This window comes from Ursus arctos, unplaced genomic scaffold (genome assembly GCF_023065955.2).
Source record: "Ursus arctos isolate Adak ecotype North America unplaced genomic scaffold, UrsArc2.0 scaffold_4, whole genome shotgun sequence".
Taxonomy (NCBI): Eukaryota; Metazoa; Chordata; class Mammalia; order Carnivora; family Ursidae; genus Ursus; species Ursus arctos.
The window spans coordinates 6,827,866-6,844,122 of NW_026623056.1; the positions used below are offsets into that span (position 1 = coordinate 6,827,866).

Here is a 16,257-nt window from a genome sequence, read left to right on the forward strand (position 1 = left end):
AGTAGTGCAATGGCTGGATCATAGGGTAGCTCAATTTTTAACTTTTTAAGGGACCTCCACACTGTTTTCCAGAGTGGCTGTACCAACTTGCATTCCCACCAACAATGTAGGAGGGATCCCCTTTCTCCACATCCGAGAGAGAAAGAATCTTAAGCCTGCTCCATGCTCAGCACAGAGCCCAATGGCAGCTCAATCTCACGACCCTGAGATCATAACCTGAGCCAAAATCAAGAGTCAGATGCTTAACCAACTGACCCACTCAGGCGCCCCACCCAGGGATCTTCTTAAAAATACAGATTCGGATTCAGTTGATCTGAGGAGCTGAAAATTCTGCATTTCTCACAAATTCCCAGGTGATGCTGATACTGCTGGTCCATGGATCACATTTCAAATAGCAAGTAGAGGACAAATCAAGTCTTTGGACTCAAGGAAGGCATTACCCTCTTTGGCTCTTGGTTTTCTCAGTTGTAAAATGGAGAAAATGCACATACGAAATTCTTGTGAAGTTGAAATGAAATAAGCATTCTGAAAGTGCTTTGTAAACTTTGTTTTCTCTATTATTATTATTATCATCATTATTATTTTTACTAATACCATATTGCTTTACAAATCCTTCCTCTGCAGAGAAGTTAAAAACAAAGATGGATGGAGCACCTGGTGGCTCAGTCAAGCACCTGACTCTTGGTTTTGGCTCAGATCATGATCTCAGGGGGTGAGCTCAAGCCCCATTTTGGCTCTGCATTGGGCGTGAAACTTGCTTAAAATTCTCTCTCTCTCCCTCCCCTTCTGCCCCTCCCCACCTCTCAAAAAGAAAAAGAAAAAAAAAAAATAAAGGATGGGAGGCCCGGTGTAGTAAATTATGCTGCATTGTGCTAATCAAGGCTCTTGACACTAATGTGGAAAATGGAGACGAGCAAAATTCATTCCTATGGACAATGCTGTTGAACCTATTAAGAATTCTAAAGATTTGATACCTTGATACCTTATTGCAAACTACGAAAATTGATTCTCCTTTCCTGAAAAGAAGTTTCTTTTGAAAGTTTTGGATTTCCATTATACATCATCTGTCCTAAGACTGACTAGAACCTCCCTTCTCTCTCTAACCAACCACCAGCCAAGATAACCAATGGACACTTAGTATTGGATTTGGGGAAAGTGATCAAATAGTGAAGCTGTAGTCTAGTAATTACAATTATATTATTTCCAAATATAATCTTCAGGCATTGTGGAATGCGAGAACTCTAATTTTCAAAAAACAAAGATAAAGCAATTGACCAGCTATTGACTATCAATAAGACTTCCAGAAAACAGCTGAGTAAACAGGCAGAGCTAAGATTTTATCTCAATTAAGAACAAACAGTTATAGAACATAGAAATCCTTCTGGAAAATAAAATTTTAACATTTAAGTTAAAATTCAAAGTTAACAAGCTTCATTTCCTAGAGCTGTTATGGTAATTTTTTTTTTTTTTAAATAATGGGAAATTCTCACAATGGTGAGAACTGGTAACAGCAGAGGTGGTCAGATGGAAGTCTGAGCCATTTACCTTAGACTTCCACATTTGGCTAGACTCAGGTTCCCATAGAAAGAAATTATTTTCCAGTACTTACAAGAATAGAACTGAGATGCCATGCCAGCATGAGTTTGAAAACAAAAAGGAGTTTCTTAAACTCCACATCTTTAACCGCCTACACTTATATTAGCAACTAGCTTGAGGGAAGGTGGTAGCAGTGATGGATTCTCTGGTGTGGGGTAGAAAATGGGGGGCTATTTGATAAAGGTCAGATGGTCCCCGGGAAAACCAAAGTCCTATTTTATTTCAAAATTTAAAAATATTTGTACCTTGCATAATTATGACTGCACAAATCTAACATACATTTAAGATTAAAATATTAGCTTATGCCTTTACAACATCATTGTATAATGAAAAATTCAGCACTATTTCATTCTCTTTTCCTTTTCATGTTATTATCAACGTTCTCAGAGATCCTAGTCATTTTTTCCATTATTTAAAAAAAATCTGATTTCCTGTTTATTTTACTCTGTGTCTGAGTTCTTCCTTCTTACCCTATCTTCCTACCCCCTTGTTGGTATCAGTGGAGGTCTCGAGAGATGGGCATTGACTCGCCTAGTCACATATATGCGTTTGTGCTGAGTCACACATTTAAGGGGAGGGAATATAAAGGATCCAGAGGAAAGAATAGAGATTTTAATGAGACAGCCCAACTGATAATATCGGCTATACCACATATGACTTACCTCTATAAGGATTGAGAAAGTATATTATGAGTTTTATAATTTTTATTATTTTTTAAGATTTTTATGTATTTGAGAAATTTGCATGTATACTGTTTGTCCATATCTATACATGGTATGTGAGTAATTCTTAATGATACACATGAATATGCATGAATAGTATAAGCATACTTGGGTAGACCTGGTAAACGTTAAATTTTGAAAGAACAAATCAGGTGAAAGAGGCAGCAATGGTTATTTTATGAGCTGTTTAAGCAAGTCAAATTTGAACAGGAGTCAAGTCAAACTTGTTGAGAACATTTATTGCTGCCAGTCGAGATGAATGAAGTATAGAATCCCTTTGAAAAGATGAGCCAAGGGGGGCGCGCCCTCACTCCTGTGGGTGGGCCTTTGTTACTGGACTGGCACAGTCAAGCTGGTGGGAGGCCACTGCCCCTTCCTCTGGGACCTCTTGATGGTAGCGCCTGCCCCCCAGTGACTAGCTTTGCTGCACGGTTTGAAGCCGCTTCAGTTTGGTTTTTTGCCTTCGAGCAGTTCTCAGTTTTTTAGTTTTTAAGAAACTGTCCTCTAATTGGTATAGGAAGTCTTCAATTCGTCCAACCTAGAAGAAATAAACAGATGCAACAATATTTGTTGTTGTTTTTCCAGGTTTTGTGTAGTTAGGAAAATGGTGAGGTATTTAAAACTAAAAGGCACGTACAGGTCCCTGTTGGAACAGAACTGGCAGAGATGGAAATGATTGAACATAAAAGCTTCCTTCAGTCTCCATGTTGGATTCCCTTATTTTAGGAACTTGAAGCAGACATGCAGGAGTTTGCTTTACCACTCAGTCCTATGTCCTGGGGATGGAAGTGGGTACTATCATCACCCACTGTCTTTAAAGGTCAGTAAAACCAGGGATTTCAAAAAGAAATAAATGGTGAAAAATGATTCCGTTATCAAAAGGAAGAATGGAAACAAACAAATCCACCCCCTCAAAGCCAGAGTTTGTAGCATTTGTATGCTCCTGGCCAGCTTGGGAGAAAAATGAATATTACACATTGTCTTAGCAAGAACCATTTCTCCTTTAAATCACACAATTTTGGGGAAATACATTTTCTTAAAAAATGCCACACCCCAGGGAATAAGATGAATTAATGATATGCAAAACAATTATTCTCAAAAATAAACTATTAGTCTTTCTCCAAAGAAAACTTGTAATTATTCAGTGACACTTGGTTGAATACGTTGTATGATTTGTCACGATTTTATTCTACTAAAGAACGGTAGAATAAAACAGTTTACATATGTGCTGAGTTGGGCTCTCATGAAAGTCTGTAGATATCATAATTCATACTTAGCCCTGACTCCCAGCACCTGCATATTGTATTAGCCTGAAGTCACTCACTGAAGAGCCCATTGTTAGCTCAGAGCTAGAGCACTTATTATTCAAGGTACACGAACATATCATCTACTTAAGATAAAAGCATTTAAACTCTAATTTTCCAATTTTGAGTTCTACTTTTAAATCACTTGATTTATCATTCAGGGTAATATCCAAAAGATAATTCAGATTGTCAAAAAGAGAATAATAAATGGTAGCACTCGTCTATATGTTATGCTTAGGTCTTTTATCACACCAGGTGATGTAAATTGTCCACTGGTTTCCACAAGAAAATAAGCTAATTTATTTATGTGAAAACAATTCTTTTTGAAAACCTAAAATCCCTGCAGGTAAAATTCTCCAGAAGCACATTGTTGTTTATGACGTCTGATCATTGCGGCAGTCATCAAAATAATTTGACAGAATATTTTTGGATTGTCATGAAGCCAGTGAATTATTCTATGTATTCCATACATTTATACGATCCAACTTAGACCAAAATCATAGGTAAAAAATTAACACGGAGAACAATCAAAACAAACATAATGGATGCCACTTTACCGTTACGTCAATAGTTGAGTTGATGACTCACTCATGGTTTTGCACTGAAAATGTATCATTTAAATCAAAGCTCTTTACAATTAGAATGTTTGCAATTAGTCCAAATACAATTTAAAATTACAATCCTAATGCAACAAAAAAAGCTTCTTTCAATGATAATTGTTTTAAAATATCCATTAGGTGGCTGCTGTCTTTTTTCCTATTTAAATTGTATTTATTAACAGCAGTGTTGACTGACTGGGTTGCCTTTCATTAAAAAAGACAGAGAAGTAACACAGGATGTCTGGTTGGAACAGAAAGTACTGCTAAATTAAGCTGGAGGTCTGGAGTGTACCCTACCTACACGTCCGCCTGGCCTGTGTGTTTACCTCCTACCTGATCTGTCTACATGCTATCCTTTCAACCCATTCTCCTACTGGTACTGGAATGGTCTTTTTAAAATATAAGTCTGGTCACATCTTTCCTTGCTGACAATACCTAAATGGATTCCCAAGCCCTTAACACGGCCTGCGCAGCTTTGACTGATCTGGTTTCACTTGCATCTCTAATTCTGTCTCCTATCGCTCCATTTGCCTCAGGTGTAGTGCATCTTCCAGTTATCTGAATACAGCAGTGCAGTGTTCTCTGCACCCTCGGTCTTCTTAATGACCTGCCATGTGATGGAATACTCCCATTCGAACACTTAAATTTCCCCTGGAAATTTCAACATCAGTGCCTCGGGGACATCTTCCTTGATAATCAAGATCAGGTTGGGTCTCTCAATAACATATATATTCCCATAGCAGCCCATTCATCTCTTTGCAATTTTTTTTTTACCTAATTGTTTATAATGACTTATTTAATATCTGTCTTCCCATTTGAGTTTTAAGATCTCTAAGGCAGGAGCGAGGTCCATGTTGTCCACTATTCCCAGCATGTAGGATATGGCAGACCCTCAATAATCCTCCTGTCTGATAATAGAGCTGAACACATTCAGCAACCAATTTGTTCTTCCATATTCACAGTGATGCCCGGTATGCAGCACATCAGAAAGCTTTCTTTCCTCTTATAAATTAAATAACCACCACTTTCATGTGCCATCATTCTATCATCGTTTAGCTTTGAGAGTCTCCAGACAAGATACTAACAAGGTGTGATCTCCATACTCGAAATGGACTGAGGTAGAAAGGGCACTGGAATAAAGAAAGAGTCAGGAGTCCTGCTTGTGGCCTGGCTTATAACCCTGATCTGTGACCCCAGAGAAGTCACTTGGCCTCTCTGAGCTTCAGCTTAACTGACCTTTGATGAAGGAAGTGTTCTCCTGGATGATTTCCAAGGACACACCAAGCCGAAAAAATTCCATGACTTGTACTCACATCAGGTCTAAGTTAGTCCAATCTTACATGAGTCCTCACATTTTTCAAATCCGAGGTTATTCTCTTAGATTATACCATTAGATGAATGACACGCTATGCAGTAAAGTAAGTCAATTTTAGCTTCTATACTTTCTGAAGTGTAGGAGAGCTGCAACATGTTTTTAGTAAAGCTGGTTCTTTATTTTCTTTTTTTAAGTCAAGGAAAGAAAAATGCTAGTTGAAGAGAAAATAGATTCATATAACAAAGAAGAACAGATTGCAAACGATAGAAATTTCTATAAAGCCCTTAGGGAAATAAAACACAAAGAAAAATGTAAGCATGTAAGGAAGGGAAATGAGCCAGTTTTTGGAGCAGAGGCCTTATTAGACTTTCTTTGGTACAGAATCTACTTGCTTAACTATATCAGATAGTCTCCTTGGTCATTCTGGGTCTAATTTTCCCATTTGCAAAATGGGCAGATGGCTTTTTTTTTTTTTAACGTATCTATGTGCCAATGCTGACTTGGCTTTACAGAGCTATAGACACCAGAACAAATGAGCTTGCAGAGAATTTTGGGATGTCAGATGATCAAGGGGACTGAAAGTCTCAGTGAGGGGGCAGATTCTCACCTATCATATGGCCATCGGTCATAATCCACATCAAAGAGTAAGGACACTATTATCAACTAGTTTCTCATGATTTAGTGTAGATTCAAGAAGTTCAGAACGAAGTTCAGAACTCTGCAACTCTAAAAGGGAAGATAGCCTGAGAAGTAATAGGAGATCTCAAAATTAAAATTTTAACAGTGCAAAAACGAATAATACCAATGAGTGAGAAATGGGGAGATAACTAAACAGACCAACTTATATTAGAGGAAAATTTCGAATCAGCTCAGATTTCAAAGGGAGCACATTTGTTCTTTCATGCAAATATTTATTGAACATTTACTATGTGCTTGGCACTGTAATAGGGTGATTAGCAAAAATATCAAGATATTTGTTTATGAGGAACTCATATTCATATAGGAGAGGCTTAGCAAAAAAATGATTGCAATAAAGCATAATTGTTTCTGCAAGAATTATGTATGAAAAGTTCTATTGGTAAAAATGTCAGAACAGTGAATTCTACTTGAAGGAACATGGACATGCATTGCTGGAGATAGGAGCTGGCTCTTTGCCAGGACAAGAAGTGCATTCCAGACAGAGGGAAGGGCATCCATAAGAGCAAGGTTGTGAAAGAACACGGGCTATTTGATAGGGATAAGTTTCTTCTAGCATAGATGTGGGCATCGGGGGACTGGGAGTAGAGATACATACAGCAGGAAATACTGATTGGGGTCAGCTTGTAAAAAGGGGGAAAATATTTAGCCATGTGATTAGAAAGTAAATCTGGTACCATTATGTGCAGTGGAATGCAGCCAGGGAAACTAGAGGCAGGTGAATCAATTAGGGGACCAGTGTAATAGGATATGGAGAATACTATGAGGGCCTGAATCAAGAACTTAAAGGATATTTAGGAAGAAAACTCTATAGACTTGATGAAAAATTCTGTGTTGGGACAAGAAGGCAAGCAAAATTAGGAATGACTATGAAGTTTCTAACTTGAGATAATGATGATTTTTAATGAGATAAGAAATACAATTAGATGAACAGTTTTAGGGAAAAGAAATGAGTTTGATTCGTGACAAATATAAGAAATAGAAAAAAGTTTACATAATCAGAAATTAATTAAAAACGGACCTATAAAAATAGCCTAGTACTAGGCTAAAAGCCAGAACGAAACAAAATTCCAGATTTAAAAAAATCCCAACAATCTACCATCTTGCAGCCTACCATGTGACAAGCATTCTAGGAGTTAAAAAAGTGCTAAGAAAAACAAAAATGATGCTTTCAGTTATTCAGAGTAAAAAGGTGATTATCACACAGATACATTACTGGATAGAAGTCAGATATGTCTGGTTTGGAATTTCAGCTCCAGCATTTTCTTGGCGTGTGACTTCGTGCAAGTTTATTTAACTTCTTAAAACAGAAGTTTCTTTTTCTATCAACTGCTTCACAGGATCCTAGTAAGATTAAATTAATTTATATGTGGGGGCGCCTGGGTGGCACAGTGGTTAAGCGTCTGCCTTTGGCTCAGGGCGTGATCCCGGCGTTATGGGATCGAGCCCCACATCAGGCTCCTCTGCTGAGAGCCTGCTTCTTCCTCTCCCACTCCCCCTGCTTGTGTTCCCTCTCTCGCTGGCTGTCTCTATCTCTGTCGAATAAATAAATAAAATCTTTAAAAAAAAATTAATTTATATGAAGTATTTGCATAGGTCTGAATCACTATTATTTAATTGTAGCATTAATACTTGAATCTGGAAGTGTATGCTCAGTAAATAGAAAAAATACAGCTAAGTAAAAAAATACAAAAGGGAAATAAAATAAAAAGATAAACAACATTAACAAACACTCTGTTTTTGGTCTCTACTCTGTGAGGGGTGCTGCCTCAGGACCTGAGCTAATTGTAGTTGCCATACATTAACGTCTTGAGAGCAGGTCTCAAAATTCCACTCTATAAAAGTCAGAATTAGGAGGGGCAGAGAAAGGAGAGGAGAGAGGAGTTTCCGATAGCACATATTAGTTGCACGTTCAATATAAATCTGCAGTATTCTCTGGTTGCCTCCCTAGAAACCAATCTGCTTATAGACAACAATGTGTCTGTCTCATGGAAGCAACCTAAGTGTTCACTGATGGAGGAATGAATAAAAAAAAAATGTCTTACACACACACACACACACACACACACACACACACACACACACACACAGAGGAATATTATTCAGCCAGAAAAAGAAAGAAATCTTATTTGCAACAGTGTGAATGGAACTTGAAGGCATTATGTTAAGTATAATAAGTCAGAGAAAGACAACCAAGCTCATAGACACAGAGAACACACTGGTGGTTGTCAGAAGTGCAGGGGCTGGGGAGAGGTGGGCAAAATAGATGAAGATAGTCCGAAGGTACAAACTTCTAGTAATGAAATAAGTCATGGGGATGCAATGTACAGCATAGTGCCTGTAGTTATAATATGGTACTGTATATTTGAAGGTTAATGAGAGATTCGATCTTAGAAGTTCTCATCACAAGAAAAAATCTTGTACCTATGTGTGGCCATGGATGTTAACTAGACTTACTGTGGTGATCATTTCACAATATATATGAATACAATTATGTTATCCACCTGAAACTAATATAATGTTATATGTTTATTATATCTCTATAAAAATATGAAAAAAAACCCTTTTCAGGTAAAATGTGTCTATTTCCGAGGAGACAAATACTTTTATCCCTTCTCTGATCAGGTCATATCACATCTGGTCTATCATGCTTGGTTCTGGGTGTGTCAAGGATCTTACTCCAAACTGTACGAAGAAAAGCCGATGGATCTGGAGGTCTTCAACATGAAGAAGGGAATCGTAACAGGAGTCTGTGGTGTGCAAGTATATCAAGGTTTTTACGTGGAAGGGGTGGCGGATTTGTTTTGTGTTAGCTAATACAGTGGAAAGAGTGCTACCTACAATTAGACAGTAAGTTTGATTCTCAAGTCTTCCATTAGTCATGTGACTTAACTTCTGACCGTTAATTTTCTCATCTCTTATATAAATAACAAATTAATAATGATAATCATAGTCTACTTGACCGGGTTTTTATGAGGATTAAATGGTTTAGTGTTTGTGAAAAGTTCTTCATAAATGGCTAAGCCATCCAAGATAATAGCAGTTACATTGTGTAGTGCCCAGTGGCTTCATAGTAGGTTCTCAGTAAATATTTGCTGAATCAATGAATAACTGAATAAGTCATCAAACGAGTGAAAGAGTAGATATTAAACATAACCGTTTTTGTCACAATTGTATAAAAATGAAAGGGACTTTAGGATGAGCTATGGCAACCCCCATCACAGAGACTGGAAATCAAACATTAGATGACTCTTGGAGAACATGAAATATTTGAGTCATGTGTGAGCTAGGCATTGGATTCAATAAATTTTTAAAATTCATTCCAACTTTAAAGTACTAATTCCGTGATGTTTAGTTTGACCTGGATTCATTCCACAGAAATGTGCTTCATGGAAGGAGGGCGTATTGCACTCTGCCTGTACCACATGGACAAGCATTATGGCAATGAGAGGGATCCAACAACTTCTATTGTAGTTTTTTATATACTGAGTGTACTGAACTAATTAATATAAACACCCATAGATACTGGGATTCTTGAGCCGCCCCCGTGTCCCATTTATAAGATTATCATATCTAAAAGACCTATATTTTCTTCTCTAGGTGTATCAGAATTGTATCTTACATGCACAGGGCCCCTATTATGGATTAGCTTAATAGCAGAAGGCAGTTCACAGCATACTCATTTCCTTTTCATCTTATAATTGCACAAGATTATGCACTGGCACTAAAATATTTCTTTTCAGTTAATGATTTTCTATTTTTTTCAGTGTATCAAAACTTACAATTTTCTACTGGATTTCAGGATAAAATGTAACATTTTTACAGATAAAAATAATATGTTTTCCCACATATAACCACTCATAATCACTTTAAATATAGGCATGCTAAAAGGTACTTGAATATTTACTCCAATAATCTTTTACCTTAAATTGGTTTGTATCTTATATGTCGGTGGAAAGTATAGGGATGCCCTTAGGTCAGGTGACATTCTGTTCATTTAAGAGCTTTCATGTGAAGGAGGATTGCTATTAACTCTCCATCATTTTGTGTTGTTGACTGTGCCTTCATCTGCACAGAGATCCAACCTATTTTCACATGGTAATTGAAGGTACATGAGCCAGGGTGAAAGCAACATTACTGCCTTCCATTTATTGTGTGTGAGGGCTGGCCATGAGACCAAAGGCATTGCTGAGAAAGAAACTGAATTTTAGGGCAATAGTTAGAAATGGGGGCAAACTAAGGAAAGAAATAACTAGAAGCCCAATATGAGCAAATTTAGTGAGCGATGATAACAATAAGGGACTACACAGCAGTGGCTTGATTGAACTTTCAAAGGGGAGTCATTCAGATGTGGTAGAGGGAAAGGAGAGTCACTGTGACGATTTGGGTGGGCCTTTTCCTTCCAAAGTTAATTAAAATCAAACACTACTAGATTGAGTTGAATTGTGTTCTCTCAAAATTCATGTACTGAAGTCTTAACTCTCAGTACTTCAGAATGTGACCTCATTTACGGAAGTAGTCAAGTTAAAATGAAGTCATTAGGGTGGGCCTTAATCCAAAATGATTGGTGTTCTCATAAAAAGAGGAAATTTGTATAGGCACACAGGGAGAGTTCCATGTAAAGACAAACGCAGATTGGGGTATGATAAAAGGTATGATAAACATTGACAGCAAACCACTGGGAGCTAGAGAGGTGTGGAACTGATTCTTTCTGATGGCTCTCAGAAGGAACCAAGTCCACTTTGATCTTAGAACTTCCAGCTTCCAGAACTGCAAGACAATCAACTCCTGTTGTTTAAGCCACTCAGCTTGTGGTACTTCGTTACAGTAGCCCGAGCAAACTACTACAGTAACTAAGTCATAAAGTTAATGGAAGCTCAATTAAGTTCTAATTTTCCCCTCAAACATGATTGATGCTTTCTAAAATTCACTTCTCCTGCTGGTTCATGCTCCCTACTAAGCCTGCCCAGTTTAGTGTGTACCATGGGAACCAAGGTGGCTTCTTTCCAATAATGGCAGTGAAAGGAAGTTGACCTCAAATGTGAAAGCATGGGTAAATTACACTGAGAGACTCGAATTGGGACTTCCTATTGGATTTTATGTAGTCTGGAACACGGAGAGGGGATTAGGTATGTTTATAGGGGTTTGTTTGCATATGTTCATGCCTTAAGAATTGGGTACTCGAAGGATTTTTTAGTAAAGCTTTTAAAGATGATTTATAGAAGAAAAAAATGTAGATGAAATAAGAATCACATTCTTCAGGAATAAATATCATGTTTATATGACTATGATGGTGGTTACAGAATAAGAATGTGTTTCTAGAGATTAGCAGTATGGACCAAAATCCTCTTGGCAAAACAGATATTTCACTCACCACAGTGGATTCGATAACATTAGTTTCTTTGCTCTGTTCCATTTAGTTTCCAGACCAAATGCTTTTAAATATTTATCATCAAAAATGGTTTGAATTTTAATTCTTATTAGAATGACAATTGTTTTCAAACAGGCTTGAAATTAATTTCTAAAATAAAGTTAGTTTCTGAAACGGAGTTGTTTCTGTTATTCATAATCTATCCATTTCCTTTAGCTTTTGGCCTGCATTCAAGCAGACAAGCCCCACATTTTTCCTTTTTCATTTAGTGAACTTGGTATTTTATTCAGTATTCTAGTCATAGAAGTAGGTTAGAAACTACAAAATGTGCAAAAAACCTTCCTGCTAAACTGTATTACAAGCTGTTGATTGAAAACTCCCCTAATGATAACACTTTTTGTTATGTTTAGTATACAGTTAAAGAACAATTACAAAACCTTGCTATGACTTTGTCCAGGAGACCACGTATCATGGTTTTTCTTTTTAACTATCTTTCACCATTTAATGGCATAATTTATCTGAGGGTTTAAATATATATTTTTAAAACTTTCATTTTGAGATAATTGTGGATTCACGTGCATCAGTGAGAAGCAATACAAGGAGAACCTAGGTACTTTCAGTTTGTCCCAATGGTAACAAAACTGTAGAATAGCATATTGGGATATTGACACTGATACAGTTAAGAAACAGAAGAGCTCCATTACCACAAAGATCTCACGTGTTGCCCTTTTTTAGCTACACCCATTTTTCTCCAGTTACCTCATCCCGCTTAAGATTCTCTCTCTCCCTCTTCCTCTGCCCCTTCCCCCAACTCACATGCTCTTTTTCTCTCAAACAAATAAAATCAAAACAAAACAAAACAAACAAAAAACCAAATAAACCCAACCTGGGGGGCGCCTGAGTGGCTCAGTTGGTTAAACATCTACCTTCTGCTCAGATCATGATCCCAGGGTCCTGGGATTGAGTCCCACATCAGGCTCCCTGCTTGGCGGGGCAGGAAGCCTGCTTCTCCCTCCATCCTCTACCCCTGCCCCCTGCTTGTGCACTCTCTCTCTCATGCTCTGTCTCAAATAAATAAACTCTTTATTATAGGTTAAAAAGTCTAATAAAGTCTTGAAATTAAGTAGACGGATTCCTCCCCTTACATTCTTTTTCTAAGTGTTTTAGCTATTCTGTTTTGTCTTTCCATATACATTTTAGAATGGTCTTGTCTTCATGTATGAAAAATCTTCCTGGAATTTTAACAGGAATTGCATTAAGCCTGTATATCAATTTTGAGAGACTGACGTCCATACTATGCTGAGTCTTCCAATTTATGAACATAGTATGTCCCACCATTTATTTATATCTTTGATTTCTTTCCTTATTGTTTTGTAGTTTTGGGCATGCAAATTCTATACATGTTTTGTTAGATTCATAGCAAAGCATTCTTTAAAAGCAATTATAAATGGTACTGTATTTTAAATTTCAGTGTTTTTGATCACTGCTAGTATATAGTAACATAATTGTGTTTTGCACTTTTGTGTCTTGCAACCTTGCTGAATGCACTACTACTACTACTATTTACTATTATTACTATTATCTTCATCATTTTGTAGATTCCTTGGGATTTTCTATGTAGACAATCATGCCGCCTGCAAATAGGAGAAGTTCTATTTCTTCTTTTCTGAGCCTTTTATTTCCTTTTCTTGCCTTTTAGCAGTGGCTAGAATTTCCAGTACAATGTTGAATAAGAGTGGTGAGAGCTGACACCCTTGCCTTGTTTCTGATCTTAGGGGGAATGCCTTCAGTCTTTGAGTATTAAGTATAATGTTAGCTGTAAGATTTTTGTAGATGTTGTTTAACAAGCCGAGGAGGTTCTCCTCTAAGCCTAATTTTCTGAGAGTTTTTATCATGAATAGGTATTAAATTTTGTTGACTGCTTTTTCTGCATCAGTTGATATGACCATGTGATTTTTTCTTTTGTATTCTGTTAATTTGAAAGATTACATTAAATTTCAAATATTCAGACTTGCATCTCTGGAATGAACTCCACTTGCTTATGGCTTATAATTCTTTTTACATACTGCTAAATTCTATTTGCTAAGATTTTAAAGATTTTTGTATCTATATTCTTAAAGGATATTGAGTTGCATTTTTTGGTACTGTTTTTGTCTTGTTTGTTATCTGGATAATACTAACTTTATAATGTGAATTGGGGAGTGTTCCTACCTCTTGTATTCTTTGAAAGAGATTATGTAGAATTTACATCAGACCAGCTGGGCTTGGAGATTTCTTTTTTGGGAGTTTTAAATTATGAATTAAATTTTCTTAATAGTTATAGGATGATTGAAATTATTTCATATTGGATGAGTTGTGCTGGTTTGTGTTTTTTGAGGAATTAGTACATTTCATCTAAGTGACAAATTTATATGTGTAGAGTTGATCATAGTATTCCCTTATTATACTTTTGATGTCTGCAGGGTCTATAGTGATATCCCATTCCATTCCTGATATTGGTGATTTATGTCTTCTCTCTTTCTTCATTAGCCCTATTCAAACTTTGCAGATTTTAAAGAACCAGTGCTTTGTTTAACTGATTTTCTCTATGTTTTTTCTGTTTTCATTTTCACTAAGTTTTAGTTTTCTTTTAATTATTTCCTTTTTTGAGCTTGCTTTGGGTTTATTTTGCTTTTCTTTTTTATGTTCTTGAGGTGGGGCTTCAATAATTGATTTGAGATTTTTTTTCTATTATACTATATGCATTTAGTGTTATGCACTTATCTTTCAGTGTTGCTTTGGCTGTGTCCCCCAAATTTTGATATGTTGTATTTTCATTTTCATTCAGTTCAATGTAGTTTTTAATTTTCTTTGAGACTTCTTTTTGAACCATGGATTATCCTAGTATTTAGAGATTTTTTGTTATCTCTCTGATGTTGGTTCCATTGAGGTTGAAGAAAACATCGTTTATGATTTCAGTATTTTTAAAAAAGTTGAGGTTTGTTTATGGCCTGGGATATAGTCTATTTTGGTATATAGTCCATGGGCACTTGAAAAGAATGTGTATTCTGCTGTTGTTGGATAGATGTTCTATAAACGTGGGTTAGGTACTCTTGCTTGATGGTGTTATGGAGTTCTATATATACTTGCTGACTTTTCTGATTAGTTGCTCTATTGATTCTTGAGAGGAGTTAAAATCTCCAACCATAATTGCAGACTTGTTAACTTTTCCTTTCAGTCCTATCAATTTTTGTTTCATATCTTTTTCAGACCTGTTTGGTGCATATACATTGCTATGTCTTCTTGGTGGTTGACCCTTTTATCATTATGTAATATCTTTCTCTGTTTCCAGTAGTTTTCTTTGCTCTGAAGTCATGTAAAATACCCAATTTAAACCACAAAAGTCACTAGCACTTTCCTTATACTAATGTCTGTGTGATATCTTTTCCATCCTTCAACTTTCAGCCTGCCTGTGTCTTTATATTTGATGAGTTTGGAGACAGCATATCATTGAATCCTGAAACTAAATTCATTTTGTCAATCTCTGTCCTTCAGTTGGTATATTTAGACCATTTACATTTAATATAATTATTGCTATGTAAGGGCTTTGTCATTTTATTTTTTGTTTTCTTTTTGCTCTCTTTGGTTTTTTAATTTATTTTTTAACCTTCCTAGGAGTACTGAGACATTTTTAAGAATTTCATTTTAATTTAGCTAGTGTTTTTTGCATATCACTTTGTATAGCATTTTTAGTAGTTGCTCTAGGTATTAATATACTTATTTATTTCAATATATAATATAAAATTAAATATATAAATATTTGTATATATAAATACACTTCAAACATAAAATGCACAGACGAGTAGACTGAAAATTTTACTTTTTTCTTCATTTTATGTTCAGTTGGAGTGTAGAGACCTTACTTTAACATGTCTGTACATTCCTCCATTTATAATTTGCTCTACATATATTCCTGCATGTAAATATTTGCTCTACATATATTTAGAAGGTTATTAATATGGATTTACTTCCCTTAATAGACATGCCTATTCAGATTGTCTATTTCTTCTTGAGTGAGTTTTGGCAGATTGTGTCTTTCAAGGAATTTGACCATTTCATCTAGGTTATCAAATTTGTGGGCATAGCATTTGTTCACAGTATTCCTTTTTTGTCCTTTCAATTTCCATGGGATCTATAGTGATGTCCCCTCTTTAATAACTGATTATTAGTAATTTGTGTCTTCTGATTTTGTTTTGTTTTGTTTTGTTTTTTCCCGTAGTTAGCTTGGCTAGAGGCTTATTGATTTTATTGATCTTTTCAAAGAACCAGTTTTGGTTTGGTTGATTTTCTCTATTGATTTCCTGTTTTCACTTTCATTGATTTCTCTTCTATTTCTTAGTATTTATTTTCTTCTGCTTGCTTTGGACTTAATTTGCTCTTTTTTCCCCCTAGTTTCTTAAGGTGAAAATAAGATGATTGATTTTAGATCTCCTTTTCTAATGTGTACATTCAAATGCTACAAATCTCCCTCTAAGCACTACTTTCACTATGTCACAAAAATTTGGTAAGTTGTGTTTTTATTTGTATTTGATTTAAAATATTTTAAAATATCCCTTGAGATTTCTTATTTGACCCATGTATTATGTAGATGTATATTGTTTAATCTCTCCGTATT

At 35.9% G+C, this 16,257-nt stretch overlaps 1 protein-coding gene across 1 annotated transcript in view; it reads right to left on the reverse strand.

The window, feature by feature from the left end:
* Positions 1–2,733: 2,733 nt before the first annotated feature.
* Positions 2,734–16,257, reverse strand: part of SPATA16 (spermatogenesis associated 16) — a 224,322-nt gene continuing 210,798 nt past the window's right edge. Inside the window, 1 exon segment of the mRNA XM_048215147.1 lies at positions 2,734–2,856. Coding sequence (XP_048071104.1) covers positions 2,734–2,856 — 123 coding nt within the window.